At 46.9% G+C, this 16,062-nt stretch overlaps 1 protein-coding gene across 4 annotated transcripts; it reads right to left on the reverse strand.

The window, feature by feature from the left end:
* Positions 1-1,029: 1,029 nt before the first annotated feature.
* LOC140419519 (uncharacterized) lies at positions 1,030-11,683 on the reverse strand. Of its 4 annotated transcripts, none has more exons than XM_072503420.1 (2): positions 11,536-11,683; positions 1,030-4,599 (listed from the first exon to the last, which is right to left on the reverse strand). In XM_072503420.1, the coding sequence occupies exon 2, from the start codon at positions 4,164-4,166 to the stop codon at positions 3,447-3,449; it is 720 nt and encodes a 239-aa protein (XP_072359521.1). In that variant the 5' UTR covers positions 4,167-4,599; positions 11,536-11,683; the 3' UTR covers positions 1,030-3,446. The 4 variants fall into 4 exon arrangements, with proteins under 4 accessions (XP_072359521.1, XP_072359522.1, XP_072359525.1 ...); XM_072503421.1 differs by having other exon boundaries at positions 11,477-11,662; XM_072503424.1 differs by lacking the exon at positions 11,536-11,683 and adding an exon at positions 11,368-11,388.
* Between the last annotated feature and the right edge of the window lie 4,379 nt (positions 11,684-16,062).

The raw sequence follows: 16,062 nt of genomic DNA on the forward strand, positions 1-16,062 counted from the left end.
CAGTAGTAGAGGTGGGTACAACTTTGTCTTTTAAAAAGCATTTAGACAGTTATGTGGGAAAGCTGGGTAGAGGGATATGGGCCAAATGCGGGCAATTGGGACTAGTTTAAAAACTGGGCGGCATGGACAAGTTGGGCCGAAGGGCCTGTTTTCATGCTGTAAACCTCTCTGACTCGATACAACTGCAGCACAACATCCCTACATTTATATTAGATTTCCTTTGCAATAAACAATAATATTCCATCGATCTTCCTAATCACTGGCTGTACCTGCAGATTAACTTGGGATCGGGCACCCCGATCCCTCTGTTTCGCAGAGTTCTGCAATCTCTCTCCATTTAAATAATATTGTTTTATTTAACACTTTCTGAAAATGTGGACAATCCACATTTCCCAAAGTTAGGCTCCATCTGTCAGTTTTTGCCCACTCACTTAACCTATTTGTAGTCCTTTGCAGAGATCTTAAATCCACTTCACAAATTACTTTCCTACCCGTCTTTGAGGCATCAGAAAATTTAACCGCCATACATTCAATCCTGTCATCCAACACATTCATACAGATTGTAAATGGTTGGGAGCCCAGCACTGATCTTGGTGACATTCCACTTGTCACATCTTACCAACCCAGAAATGACCCATTTATACCTTCTGGCTACTTCCTGCTCGCTAACCAATCCTCTAGCCACGCTGATGTGTTGCCCCCACACAATGAGCTCTAGTTTTGTGTCTTAACCTTTGATGTGGCACCTTGGGAAATACCTTCTGGAAATCCAGATAAAGCACATCTACAGGTTCCCCTTTATTGACATCCCTTGTTACTTCCTCAGAGAACCTTGATGAATTAGTCAATCACGATTGATTCCCTGAACCCATTTTCAAACACTGTCAAAAGAAAAATCAAATCTCCTCTACCCCTCTGGCACCTTTGCCAATTACCTTAGAGGGACTCACTTTCTGTTAAAGAGCCTGTCAACCCCTCTCACCCACTTTCCCAAAAGTGAATAATCAGGAAAAGTCCAAAAAATTCAAATATTATCCAGTTAAAAGTTTATTGACGAAACAGAAACATGGTTTAAAAAAAACCCTGAAAATTACTTGAGGATCAAAGACAACCAGAGTAACAGGATGTTCACAATGTTCTTGTCCCAAATGGTTTCCCTTCGGCTCCTCTGTACCCTGTTCCTGTGACTTCCAGCTTGGGACACGTGGGCACTGAACCCTGGAGTCACATCACCATCAGCCCCAGTGATCCTCGCCCCTGAACCCTGATTGGTTGGATGTGCTGATTGCCAGTCAGTCCTCCAGCACCTTCCTGTCTCTATTAGCGACGCCCATGGCAGTTTCCCAACTGGGACACAGGCCCCGTTATTCTCAGCTAAATTCAGCCCTCAGCTCCATCACCTGGCTGTCACTGACACGAGCAATAGAGACAGAAAGGTGCCCGAGGGTCAAATAGGAAGACAAAACTTGTGGATTAGGACCCCATAAAGGTCACCAACTTCTTATGAAAATTCAAGCTCCCAGTCAACAAATTAAAGGATCACACGACGGGACTTCCAGTTTTCTGACTTTTAATGCAACAAAAAAACAAACTAGAAGCTACTTTAACTCGGAAACCTACACAGTAAACTATAAACTAGAACTTTGCCCTTTTGCACAATCTAAAATCACACTGCACGATTATAGTTACTCTGTCCTGGCAGTCAAAATTTAATTGTCTCAGAACCTGTCCAAAGTGATGATTCATTCCCGAGGATTTACTTCAGTTCTTCAACCAAGACACTGAGAAACAAAGGGAGAATAGAATAGAATGTGAACTAGCAAAATACATAAAAATGGACTGTAAACTCTTCTGTGGCTACGTAAAAAGCAAACGTTTGGCTCAAACAAAGGTTTATCTGTTACAGATAGAGTCAGGAGAATTTAGAATGAGGAATAGAGATCTCTACAGCCACCTCATTCAACACTCTGGGTTGTGGATCATCAGCTTTTGGAGTTTTATTCACTTTCAACCCCATTAATTTCTCCAGTGCTACTTTTTCACCAATACTAATCATAGAATTTACAGTGCAGGAGGAGGCCATTTGGCCCATCGAGTCTGCACCGGCTCTTGGAAAGAGCACCCGACCAAAGGTCAACACCTCCACCCTATCCCCATAACCCAGTAACCCCACACAACACTAAGGGCAATTTTGGACACGAAGGGCAATTTACCATAGCCAATCCACCTAACCTGCACATCTTTGGACTGCGGGAGGGAACCGGAGTACCCGGAGGAAACCCATGCACACACCGGGAGGATGTGCAGACTCCACACAGACAGTGACCCAAGCTGGAATCGAACCTGGGACACTGGAGCTGTGAAGCAATTGTGCTAACCACTATGCTACCGTGCTGCCCTTGGTTCTCTGCCAGTCCCTTGGTTCTTGGTGTTTTGGGGACAATTTCTGTATCTTCCTCTGTGAAGACAGACACATATTGTTTAGTTTCTCTGCCATTTCCTCATTCCCCATTATAAACTCCCCTGTCTCTGCCTGGAATGGACCCACATTGATCTTTGCTAATCTTTTCCTTTTCCCATTCCTGGAGAAGCTTTTCCAGTCGGTTTTTATGTGTCTCACCAGTTTGCTCTCATCAGTTTCTTGGTCCTGCTTTGCTGAATTCTAACGGATCCCATGGAATCTTTAACTTTTCTTGTTCGCCACAGTTACATCACGTTTCCTGTTGGATTTTTGTTCCTTAAATTTGTTGTACATGTGAAATAAAAGTCAGAAAAATCCCACAGGACCATAGGCTGCTCTCCGCTTTGACAGAGAGAGAGCTGACTGGAGGTGATTTAACCCGAGGGTCAGCGCTCCTCAGGTGAGGGACCTGGTTGAATAAACTCAGTACGGGAGTTAAATCCTCACTGTTGACCTTGCTCTGCATCACAAACAGTTGTCCAGCCAACTGAGCTAACAGACCCCCTGATAAATATGTAATAATTCCTTAAACATTAGGTATTCCCTGTACCAATCAGTTGCCCAGTCCACCTTGGACAACTTGCCTCTCATACCCTGATAGTTTTCCTCTGTGAGGAACACCCTGATAAATTAAACAAAAGAACCATGTAACCACCAGGGCCCATCTCCATGGCAACGTGGCATGCTTTGGGGGTTCCAAACAGAAATGGAAGCTAAATGTCTTCACACTTCCAAACACTCTTTCACTCTGTGATCCTTGTGTAATTTGAAGCCAGGTATTAGCAACAAGGCTCAAAGAGAATCAGCCCAGTGGAGGCAAAGTGGTGACACTGGCCTGTCCAGCAGAAAGAAACCCTCCGACCATCCCCACTGACCACCTGTCAGAATGAACAAAATGCAGTCCTGGGTGTAGAGCAGAAACAATAACAGCAGAATCCAACCCCTGTAATCAATTGTGAAATTGTTGGTGTCACAGCAGGTGCGATTAAACATGGAATCCCGTCTCACATTGAGAGGTGGATGGCCTCTCCCCAGTGTGAACTCGCTGGTGTCTCCTCAGGTTGGATAATTGAGCAAATCCTTTCCCACACCGAGAGCAGGCGAATGGCCTCTCCCCAGTGTGAACTCGCTGATGTCTCCGCAGGGTGGATAAAGGAGTGAATCCCTTCCCACACTGAGAGCATGTAAACGGTCTCTCCCCAGTGTGAATTTGTTGGTGTGTCTGCAGGTTGGATAACTGAGTGAATCCCTTCCCACACTGAGAGCAGGTGAATGGCCTCTCCCCAGTGTGAACTCGCTGGTGTATCCGCAGGTGAGATAATTGAGTAAATCCTTTCCCACACTGAGAGCAATTAAATGGTCTCTCCTCAGTGTGACCTTGCTGGTGGCTCAATAGGTGGGACGAATCACGGAACCCTTTCCCACATTGGGAGCAAGTAAATGGCCTCTCCCCGGTGTGAATTCGCTGGTGTCTCAATAGGTGGGACATATTACAAAATCCTTTCCCACACTGAGAGCAGGTGAATGGCCTCTCCCCAGTGTGAACTCGCTGGTGTGTCTGCAAGTTGGATAACTTGGTAAATCCTTTCTCACACTTTGAGCAGGTGAACGGCCTCTCCCCAGTGTGACTGCGTCGATGAGTCTCCAGCTCATATGGGAATCTGTATCCCTTCCCACAGTCCCCACATTTCCACGGTTTCTCCATGGTTTGGGTCCCCTCACGTCTCTCCAGGTTGGACAATCTGTTGAAGCCTCAGATCAACACGGGTCCGGTCCCTCCCCGCTCTGAATATTGTGGTGTTTTTCAGGCAGTGTAACTGGTTAAAGCTCCTTCCACAGTCAGTTCACTGGAACACTCTCACTCGGGTGTGTGTTGTGTGGGTCTCGGTGCTTTTCCAGTCACACTGATGTTTCCACAGTCAGTTCACTGGAACACTCTCATTTGGGTGTGTGTTCTGTGGGTCTCGGTGCTGTTCCAGTCACACAGACGTTTGAAATCTTTAGTTGACAGTTTGGGCAAAGATTTTTCATTCCACATTCATAGTCTGAGGATATTCTGGTTCCAAGGAAGGGAGTGACTGTCAGATTGAGACGTGATGTTTGAGATTTCTGGCTGTAATTCCTCCTCGTCTAATAACCTGTAAAAATAATTTACAAAATTCATCACTGTCAGTACAGGATAGAAACTCAGAACAGACAATTCTAGTTTCTATGTCATATTTTTTCCTCTGTCTTATTCCCCGAAAGCTGCAAATCTTCATCCCACACACTCCCTCCATTCTCTTTTTTAAAAAAATTTCAAGTACCCAATTCATTTTTTTCAATTTTGGGGGGCAATTTAGCATGGTCAATCCAACTAACCTGCACATCTTTGGGTTTTGGGGGCAAAAACCACACAAACACAGGGAGAATGTGCAAACTCCACATGGACAGTGACCCAGAGCCGGGATCGAACCTGGGACCTTGGCACTGTGAGGCAGCAGTGCAAACCACTGTGCCACCATGCTGCCTCTCGCCCTCAATTCCTATTCTGCTGTATCTAATAATAATAATCTTCATTAGTGTCAGAAGTCGGCTTACATTAACACTGCAACAAAGTTACTGTGAAAATCCCCTAGTCGCCACACTACGGCGCTATTCACCCTCCCTATTCTCCTGAAGATGCTGAATCAGGCTGATTGACAGATCCATGCTCACATCTTCCTGTCCAGGAGGTCACAACAAATATGAGCTGCAACCAAAGAAAAAATGCTGGAAAATCTGAGCAGGTCTGGCAGTATCTGTAGGGAGAGAAAAGAGTTAACATTTGAAGTCCAGATGACTCTTTGTCAAAGCTAACAGACAGACAAAGTGGGAAATATTTATACATGAAAGATGACTCCATTCTCACTCCACAGTATAAATATTTAAATGTTAAAATTATAAATGTCTCAATAAAATATTTTCTAAAAAGGAAGTGAAGAAATGCCTTGATGAAACCGCGCAGGTGGATTCAGCGGGAATGGAGCCGCCTTTTCAACATGGCGGCCTGACCCTCAGGATGTCTCTCGACCCCGCGCTCTCCGGGGCTCTGGGAGGCGGCGAAAATTATGACTGCCGACATTATTCGTGTGACTGACCAGAGGCTCAGTGTGCTGACTCAATATCTGTGAGCTCATGAGGCCCAGATGCAAAACACCATGAAGAAGCTCGATGATCCGGAGGAGAGAATCCTGCACGTTCAGCAAGATGCCTCCTCGACGGAGGCGGAGAAAAAACATCCGGGTCGTTGGCCTGTCAGATGGTCATCATAGCATTTACAATGTAGAAGGCCACTTGGCCCATCAAGTCTGCACCTTGGAAACAGCACCCCAGCCAAGCCCATACATCCACCCCATCCCTGGAACCCAGTATCCCCACCTAACCTTTTATTTGGACACTAAGGGCAATTTATCACGGCCAATCCACCTAACCTGCACATCTTTGGACTGTGGGAGGAAACTGGAGAGCCCGGAGTAAACCCACGCAGCCAGGAGAGAATGTGCAGACTCCGCACAGATAGTGACCCAAGCCGGGAATCGAACCTGGGACCCTGGTGCTGTGAAGCAACTGTTCTAACCACTGTGCTACCATGCCACCCATAAATTCTGTTATTTTCTGTCCATTTAGTGTGGAGGGTAAGGCTCCCGTGAGGTTCTTTAAGGACCGACTGCCACGTTTTCTCAGCTGGATGTGAAGCCTGAGTGTTCCAAATTAGAAAGGGTGCATCATATCCTGTCTCTGAGGCTGAGGGATAGTTTTCATCCCAGGCCTGTAATCATTCGCTTCCACAACTTGAAAGAAGGTCCTGGAGACGGGTACGGTGAGATGGCACCTGGCCCCAGGAGGGAGGGAGTATTCAGGACTTTTCGGCAGCAACACAAACGAAGCTTTGAGACTTTGATGAAGGTCAAAGGCAGCTCAAGGCTGTGGGGAGTGAATTACGTTATGCTTTATCCTGCAACCCGAAAAATGGTATCCAACAACTCCGTCAAGTCTTTCAATAATCCAACTATTGCCTTGGCCTTCATTAAATCCATGAAGGGCAAGGATCTGGAGGAATGGTTTGCAGCTTGGACATCCACTGGACCGAACCTCTTTCCATTTAGAAAGTGCTCTGTTCCATTCTTTTTTGGTCCAAAATGTATAACCTCACACTTGTTTACTTTGAATTCCATTTGCCACAAATTTGCCCATTCACCGAGTCTGTCAATATCTTCTTGCAATTTTATGCCATCATCTAGTCTGTCTGCGATGCCACCGAACTTTGTATCATCAGCAACAGTGAAGAGGCCCTTCGGCCCATTAAGTCTGAATGGCCACCGACACGTGAAAAGCACCTGACCTACCTATTCCCATTTGCCGGCACTTGGTCCATTGCCTTGAATGTTATGACGTGCCAAGTGTTTAAAGGATGTGAGGCAACCCGCTTCTACCACCCTCCCAGGCAGTGGGTTCCAAACCGTCACCACCCTCTGGGTAACAAGATTTTTCCTCAAAACCCCCCTAAACCTTCTCCCCTCATCTTGAACTTGTGTCCCTCATGACTGATCGTCAACTGAGGGGAACAGCTGCTCCCTTTCCACCCTGTCCAAGCCCCTAATAATCTTGTACACCTCGATCAACCCCCCAACCCCCCCCCCTCCCCCACAACCCCCTCCCCCACAACCCCCCCCCCCCCCCCCCCACACACACACACACACACATACACACAGACCGGCCCCCTTCTCGGCTCCAATGAAAACAACCCAAGCCTGAGGATAAACCAGAAAATTAAAAGGAAAATGTAGGATAATCCAGAAAATTACAAGCCGGTGAACTTTACGTCAGTGGTAGGGAAATTATTGGAGAGGATTCTTCGAGACAGGATTTGCTGCCATTTTGAAGCAAGTGGACGTATTAGTGATAGGCAGCACGGTTTTGTGAAGAGGAGGTAGTGTCTCACTAACTTGATAGAGTTTTTTGAGGAAGTGATGAAGATGATTGATGAAGTTAGTAAGCCCCTTGGCAGACTGGTACAGAAGGTGAAGTTACACAGGATCAGAGCTGAACTGGTAAGATAGTTACAGAATTGGCTCGGTCATAGAAGACTGAGGGTAGCAGTGGAAGGCTGTGACTAGTGGTGTTTCGTGGGGATCACTGCTGTGACCTGTGCTGTTTGTAGTATATATATATATAAGTGATTTGGAGGAAAATGTAACTGGTTTGATTGGTAAGTTTGCAGACAACACAAAGGTTAGTGGAATTGCGGATAGTGATGTAGACCATCTGAGGATGCAACAGGATAGAAATCGGTCAGAGACTTGGGCAGAGAGATGGCAGATGGAGTTTAATCCAGCCAAATGTGAGGTCATGCATTCTGGAAGGTCTAATACAGTGGGGAAATATATAGCAAATGGCAGAACCATTAAGAGTATGGCATCGCAAGTGGAGAAGGTAGTCAAGAAGTCATACGGCATGCTTGCCTTCATCAGCCGGGGCATTGAGTTTAAAAATTGAAAAGTCATGTTGCAGCTTTACAGAACCTTAGTTAGGCCACACTTGGAATATAGTGTTCAATTCTGGTCGCCACACTAACAGAAGGACGTGGAGGCTTTGGAGAGAGTACAGAAAAGATTTACCAGGATGTTGCCTTGTATGGAGGGCATTAGCTGTGCGGAGAGGTTGGAGAAACTTTCTTTCAGAAAGTTGGAGAAAATTTCTTCAGCCAGAGAGTGGTGGGTATATGGAATTCATTGCCACAGAGGGCGGTGGAGGCCGGGACGTTGAGTGTCTTTAAGACAGAAGTTGATAAATTCTTGATTTCTCGAGGAATTAAGGGCTATGGAGAGAGAGCGGGTCAACGGAGTTGAAATCAGCCATGATTGAATGGTGGAGTGGACTCGATGGGCCGACTGGCCTTACTTCCACTCCTATGTCTTATGGTCTAAACTTGGTTTGATCTCACTGGAACGACGGAGGTTGAGGGGTGACCTGACAGAAGTCGACAAAATTATGAGGGGCATGGACAGAGAGGATGGTCAGAAACATTTTTCCAGGGTGGAAGAGTCAATTACTTGGAGACACAGGTTTCAGGTGAGAGGGGCAAAGTTTAGAGGAGATGTACGAGGGAAATTCTTTTACACAGAGGGTAGTGCGTGCCTGGAACTCACTGCCAGAGGTGGTGGTGGAAGCAGGTATAAGTGGCATTTAAGGGACGCCTTGACAAATAGATGAATAGGATGGGGGACCCCAGAAGAGTAGAAAGTTTTAGATTAGACGGGCAGCATGGTCAGTGCAGGTTTGAGAAGGACGAAGGGCCTGTTCCTGTGCTGTAACTTTCTTTGTTCTTTGTTTGTTCTATCTTACCTCTCTTCATAAATGTTCCATCCCGTGCAACATCCTGGTGAATCTCCTCTGCACCGTCTCCAATCATATCCTTCCTATAATTGTCCCATTGGGCAGACGCAGCATGGGTTCATAAAGGGCAGGTCGTGCCTAACTAATTTAGTGGAATTTTTTGAGGACATTACCAGTGCGGTAGATCACGGGGAGCCAATGGATGTGGTATATCTGGATTTCCAGAAAGCCTTTGACAAGGTGCCACACAAAAGTTTGCTGCATAAGATAAAGATGCATGGCATTAAAGGGAAAGTAGTAGCATGGATAGAGGATTGGTTAATTAATAGAAAGCAAAGAGTGGGGATTATGGGTGTTTCTCTGGTTGGCAATCAGTAGCTAGTGGTGTCCCTCAGGGATCAGTGTTGGGCCCACAACTGTTCACAATTTACATAGATGATTTGGAGTTGGGGACCAAGGGCAATGTGTCCAAGTTTGCAGACGACACTAAGATAAGTGGGAAAGCAAAAAGTGCAGAGGATACCGGAAGTCTGTATAGGGATTTGGATAGGCTAAGTGAATGGGCTAGGGTCTGGCAGATGGAATACAATGTTGACAAATGTGAGGTTGTCCATTTTGGTAGGAATAACAGCAAAAGGGATTATTATTTAAATGATAAAATATTAAAACATGCTGCTGTGCAGAGAGACCTGGGTGTGCTAGTGCATGAGTCGCAAAAAGTTGGTTTACAGGTGTAACAGGTGATTAAGAAGGCAAATGGAATTTTGTCCTTCATTGCTAGACGGATGGAGTTTAAGACTAGGGAGGTTATACTGTAATTGTATAAGGTGTTAGTGAGGCCACACCTGGAGCATTGTGTTCAGTTTTGGTCTCCTTACTTGAGAAAGGACACACTGGCACTGGAGGGTGTGCAGAGGAGATTCACGAGGTTAATCCCAGAGCTGAAGGTGTTGGATTACGAGGAGAGTTTGAGTAGACTGGGACTGTACTCGTTGGAATTTAGAAGGATGAGGGGGGCTCTTATAGAAACATATAAAATTATGAAGGGAATAGATAGGATAGATGCGGGCAGGTTATTTCCACTGGCGGGTGAAAGCAGAACTAGGGGGCATAGCCTCAAAATAAGGGGAAGTAGATTTAGGACTGAGTTTAGGAGGAACTTCTTCACCCAAAGGGTTGTGAGTCTATGGAATTCCTTACCCAGTGGAGCAGTAGAGGCTCCTTCATTAAATGCTTTTAAGATAAAGATAGATAGTTTTTTGAAGAATCAAGGGATTAAGGGTTATGGTGTTCGGGCCGGAAAGTGGAGCGGAGTCCATGAAAGATCAGCCATGATCTCATTGAATGGTGGAGCAGGCTCGAGGGGCCAGATGGCCTACTCCTGCTTCTAGTTCTAGTTCTTATAATGTAGCAACCAGAAATGCGAACAGTAATGTCCCATATGTCTTTTTCACCAACCTATTAACCTGCCCTTCCACGTTCAGAGATCTCTGGACAAACACACCAAGGTCCCTTTGTTGCTCAGAACTTCCCAGTGTCATGCTGTTCATTGAATACTTCCTTGTCACATTACCCCTTCCAAAGTGTGTCACCTCACTTTTTAGGGTTCCAGTTCCATTTGCCACTTTTCTGCCCATTCCGTCTATATCTTTCTGTAACCCAAGACACTCAACCTCACTGTTAACCATCTGGCCAATCTTTGAGTTATCCGCAAGTCTTCCATGTGGGATCTTTTCCAAAGCTTTATTGAAATCCATGTAAACTACATCAACTGCACAACCCCCATCTCCACACCTGGTCACATGCTCAAAAAATGCAATCAAATTTGTTAGGCATGACCTCCCTCTGACAGTGTCATGCTGACTATTCCTGATCAAACCTCTCCAAGTGGAAATAGAGTCCATCAGAACGTTCTCCAATAGTTTCCCTACCACTGATGTAAGACTCACTGGACTGCAGTTCCCTGGCTTATCTCAACAACCTTTCTTAAATAATAGGACCACATTAGCTGTTCTCAAGTCACCTGGCAACTCCCCTCGTGGCCAGAAATTAAAAGTTTGGGTCAGAGCCCCTGAAATCTCCTCCCTGGCCTCCCACAGCATCCTGGGACACAATTCATGCAGACCTAGTAATCTAATAATCTTATGGGCGGCACAGTAGTATAGTGGTTAGCACTGCTGCTTCACAGCACCAGTGACCTGGGTTCGATTCCTGGCTTGGGTCACTGTCTGTGCGGAGTCTGCACATTCTGCCCGTGTCTGCATGGGTTTCCTCCCACAAGTACCGAAAGACGAGCTTCTTAGGTGAATTGGACATTCTGAATTATTCCTCAGTGCATCCGAACTGGTGTCGGAGTGTGGCAACTCAGGGATTTTAATAGTAACTTCATTGCAGTGTTAATGTAAGCCTTCTTGTGACAATAATAAAGATTGTGAATGGGCCGAAGGGGCCCTTTCCGTTCTGTAAAATTCTACGACTTTAAAGATAGAGGTGGTAGAGGGAGGGAGGGAATGAATTTATAGAGAAAGTGCCAAAGCCCCAACATTCACCAGCTCTGAGGACACACCTTAGCTCCCTTTCCAATCTGAAAGCAGCCTGAGCTGGATTTACATTCCCCTTAATTGATCATTGCTGGGTGATAATCCTGTACTTCCTCACCTCACACCACTGTGACAGCACCTTCACTACACAGACTGCAGCAACTGACCAAACATCACCTTCCCAGTTATTCCTGAAGGCACCGCCTTCCCAACCTGGCCCCTTGCCTGAGGTGCGGTGATCCTCAGGTCACATCACCGCCGGTCAGCTCTCTCCCGGGGCCAGGCCCTGGTTCACAGCCGCCATCTTGGGGAAGCAGGGCGCATGCGCTGGAGTCTTGGGGATGCTCAAGCTAGTGGGCGGGGCCTGAAGGTTTCTGTTCCCAGCCGGGTCCTAGTGCCCGGCGAACTATTAAACGGCACCAGGTTTTTTAAATGTTTCACCCACTCCCAGGCTGAAGCTGATGTTTGTGGCCTGGAGGTGCCTATGGATCACGTAGACATTCAGTGTGAGAGGCTGCAGCCTCTATCTAGCTACCTGAAGGGGGTTATACAGTGTTTGATTACATTTAGTGGTCCTTTCCAGTTCATTATCAGGATGTTTATGTGATATTTTCTTACCCTCAGTGTGATATTTCTTTATTTAAAATACATTTCAGCAGCAGACTGACTGGTGATTTTTAAAGGAATAAAGTTTATTTATTATCACACTATTTCCCTGGATGTTTGAACATCTCAGCTCCTCATCTCTTTCACACTCACTGACACATACACAGAAATTAGGTACAGATCAAGTTGAAGCTGTAATGATGGAAATGGAATGTAGACTGTAATCTTTATATCGCTGCAGGTCTGTTGTCTTCTTCTTGAACTAATCCTTTAGTTGGAGTGAAGCATTTTTAGAAACAAATAATTCTCACGAGTCTCTGAAGCTTTCTGTAGATGAATCGCCAGGAGGTTGGTTCTCAGGTGGACTTGGAAGCTGGAATAGGTTCAGTACTGTGGCTGCACTGGAAAACATTCAGCTCTGCTGGTTCAGCTGGTTCCTGGTGCTTCAGATGCTTCTCACACACACATTTGCTTTGTTCAGAGTTTATTGTACTGCATCGCTGACAATTAACTGCAGGGTTAAAACTCTAAGACCCAGAACACCCCGATACAATAGCAGTTTATGATGCTCACTCACGCTTATCTCTGTCCCAATTCGAGCTCATTCTCCTGTGTTCAATACGGCACTTGGAGACCAACAGTCCAGAGATTTCACGCTCCTCAAATGCTGGTTCATCCTGACACAACGAGACATTTAAACTTCGCAGGTGGCTGCAAAGTTTCCTTATTCAGGTCCGTGTTTAACTAAATATTGGTCACAGAATCGAATATTACCCACAGTTTATCCACAATAACATGTTAAGTTGCAGCCATCTTGGCAGAGTTTGTGGATCTTACAGTCTGTAATATCTAGTATCCTTGTGCCGAACATGACATCTTGAATCTACTCTTGGGTCTGGATAAAACAGTGCATTGTCGCTGGGTGGGATGGGCGGCATGGTAGCACAGTGCACAGCACTGTTGCTTCAGAGCTCCAGGGTCCCAGGTTCGATTCCCAGCTTGGGTCACTGTCTGTGTGGAGTCTGCACGTTCTCCCTGTGTCTGCGTGGGTTTTCCTCCGGGTGCTCCGGTTTCCTCCCACAAGTCCCGAAACGTGCGGTTAGGTAATATGGACTTTCTGAATTCTCCCTCTGTGTACCCAAACAGGCACCGGAATGTGGCGACTAGGGGGTTTTCACAGTAACTGGCACTGTTTTTTTTTTTTACATATTTGTTTTTATTCTCCTCCTTTTTCACATTTTCTCCCAAATTTACACCCACCAACAATAAACAATAATCAGTAACAAATATGTAAATCCCCATATCAATAACAACAATCCCATCCTCCCACTAAACCATGTTCACACAAACAAATGACAAAAAGGAATGAGGGATCACCCATAGTCGCCATTAATACACAGCCCCCTCCCCCCAACCCGCCCCAACTAATGTTCGATGTTATCCAGTTCTTGAAAGTGCATAATGAATAATGCCCATGAATTGTAGAACCCCTCCATCCTTCCCCTCAGTTCAAACTGAACCTTCTCAAGAGTCAAGAATGCCAACAGGTCCCCCCACCACGCCAAGGCACAGGGTGGAATGGTTGCTCTCCAACCTATCAGGATCCACCTTTGGGCGATCAACAAGGCGAAGGCTACAACATCTGCCTCCGCACCCGTTTGCAACCCTGGCTGGTCCGTCACCCCGAATATGGCCTCCCGGGGACCCGGGTCCAGTTTCACGTGCACCATTTTAGAAATTATCCTAAAAACCTCCTTCCAGTAATCCTCTAGCTTTGGACAGGGCCAAAACATATGAATGTGATCCCCCTCCACATCTCCTCCACAACGTTCCCACACATCCTCTACTCCTTCAAAGAATCGGATCATACTCGCCCTTGTGAGGTGTGCTCTGTATACCACCTTCAGCTGCATCAGCCCCAACCTCGTGCACGAGGTGGAGGCATTCACTCTCCGGAGCACCTCACACCAGAACCCCTTCTCCATATCCTCTCCCAACTCTTCCTCCCACTTTGCTTTGATCCCTTCCAGTGGTGCCTTCTCCTCTTCCAAAATAGCTCCTTACATCGCTGACACTACCTCCTCCAGCAATGTGGAGGCCAGCTCCACCTGGCAGCTCTGTATCTCCTTTCTGGCAAAATCTCGAACCTGCATGTATTTAAACATTTCCCCCTGCTCCAGCCCATACTTCGCTTCCAGCTCCTTCAATCCTGCAAACCGACTCCTAAGAAACAAATCTTTTAGCGTCTTAATCCCCTTCTCCTCCCATTTCTGAAAATTTCCATCCCACTTCGCTGGCTCAAATCTGTGGTTCCCCCGAATCGGCATTTCCCTTGACCCTGCCCCCAACCCGAAGTGTTGGCAAAACTGCCTCCAGATTTACAATGAAGCTATTATTACCGGACTACCGGAGTATTTTCCCGGAGCTACCGGGAGCGGCGCTGTTGCTATTGCTTTCAATCCCGTCCCCCTGCACAAACTCTCCTCCATTCTGACCCACTGGGAATCAATCCCTCTGACCCAGCTCCGCACCTCCTCCACATTCGCTACCCAGTAGTAATACATCAGGTTCGGAAGGCCCAAACCCCCCGCCTGCCTTCCCCTCTGTAGAAGCACCTTTCTAACTCTGGCCACCTTCCCTCCATTATAAATGAAGTAATCCTTCCCTCAATCTCTCTGAAAAAAGCCTTTGGTTGGAAAATCGGCAGGCATTGGAAAATAAACAGAAATCGCTGCAATACGTTCATTTTAACCGGCTGTACCCGACCCGCCAGTGACAGAGACCATCCCACCTTGCCAGGTCAGCTTTCACTCTCTCCACCAAACTAGAAATGTTGTACTTGTGGAGCCCCCCTCCCCCCCACTCCCGGGCAACCTGCACCCCCAGGTATCTAAAGTGAGTCCCTGCCCTACGGAATGGCAGCCCCGACACACCGGCCCCCACCCACCGCCAAGACACCACAAAATACTCACTCTTGTCTAGATTTAGTTTAGACCACGAGAAAGACCCAAACCCCCGAAGCAGCTCCCATATTCTCCCTATCGACACACTCGGTTCCGACACGTGTAACAGCAAGTCATCGGCATATAAGGACAACCTATGCTCTATTCACCCCACCCCCGCACTATTCCTTTCCATACCCCCAAACCTCTTAATGTGATGTCCAACGGCTCAATCGCAAGTGCAAACAGCAGGGGGGACATAGTACATCCCTGCCTAGTCCCACGGTGGAGAGAAAAGTATCTCGAGCTGATGTTGTTTGTGCGGACACTGGCCCCGGCTCCTTATACAGTAGCTTTACCCAGTCCACAAATTTTGGTCCAATTCCAAATCGGTGCAGAACTGCCATCAAGTCCCCCCATTCTACTTGGTCAAACACTTTCTCAGCGTCCAATGCCACAACCATCTCTGTTTCCTTCCCCTCTGCCAGCGCCATAACCACGTTCAATACCCTTTTAACATTTGTAAAGAGCTGCTTCCCTATCACGAGCCCCGTCTAATCTTCACATATCAGCTTCGGGAGGCACTCCCCCAGCCTACCCGCCAGTACCTTCGCCAATACTTTTGCGTCCACATTCAGAAGCGATACGAACCTATACGACCCACACTCCATCGGATCCTTATCTTTTTTTAGCAACAGTGAAATCGATGCCAGCCCCAAGGTTTGTGGCAACACCCCCTTCCCTATCGCCTCCTCAAACATCCCCACCATCAGGGGTACCAGCCTATCCTTAAATTTTTTATAATATTCCACCGGAAACCCATCCGGCCCTGCCACCTTCCCCGACTGCATCCTCCCAATCCCATCCTTTATCTCCTGCTCCACTATCGCTCCCTCTCATGTAGTCCTGTTCCCCTCCCCTAACCTCGGGTACTCCAACCCATCTAGAAATTCCTGCATCTCACGGTCTCCCCCAGGTGGCTCTGACCTGGACAACCCCTCATAAAATTCCTCAAAAACCTTGTTAATCAGTTGCAGAGCTACCACCAACTTCCCCGCCCTAACCCTCACTTGAACTATTTCCCTTGCCGCTGCTTCCCCCCGGAGCTGACCTGCTAACATATGTTCGTAAACTGCATCCCTTGCTCGTCTCCGCT

Source organism: Scyliorhinus torazame, chromosome 5 (assembly GCF_047496885.1).
Source record: "Scyliorhinus torazame isolate Kashiwa2021f chromosome 5, sScyTor2.1, whole genome shotgun sequence".
Taxonomy (NCBI): Eukaryota; Metazoa; Chordata; class Chondrichthyes; order Carcharhiniformes; family Scyliorhinidae; genus Scyliorhinus; species Scyliorhinus torazame.

What these genes read in the sequence shown, in the direction of transcription:
- LOC140419519 (XM_072503420.1), bottom strand. Translation starts at nt 4,166, where the DNA reads ATGGAGAAACCGTGGAAATGTGGGGACTGTGGGAAGGGATACAGATTC.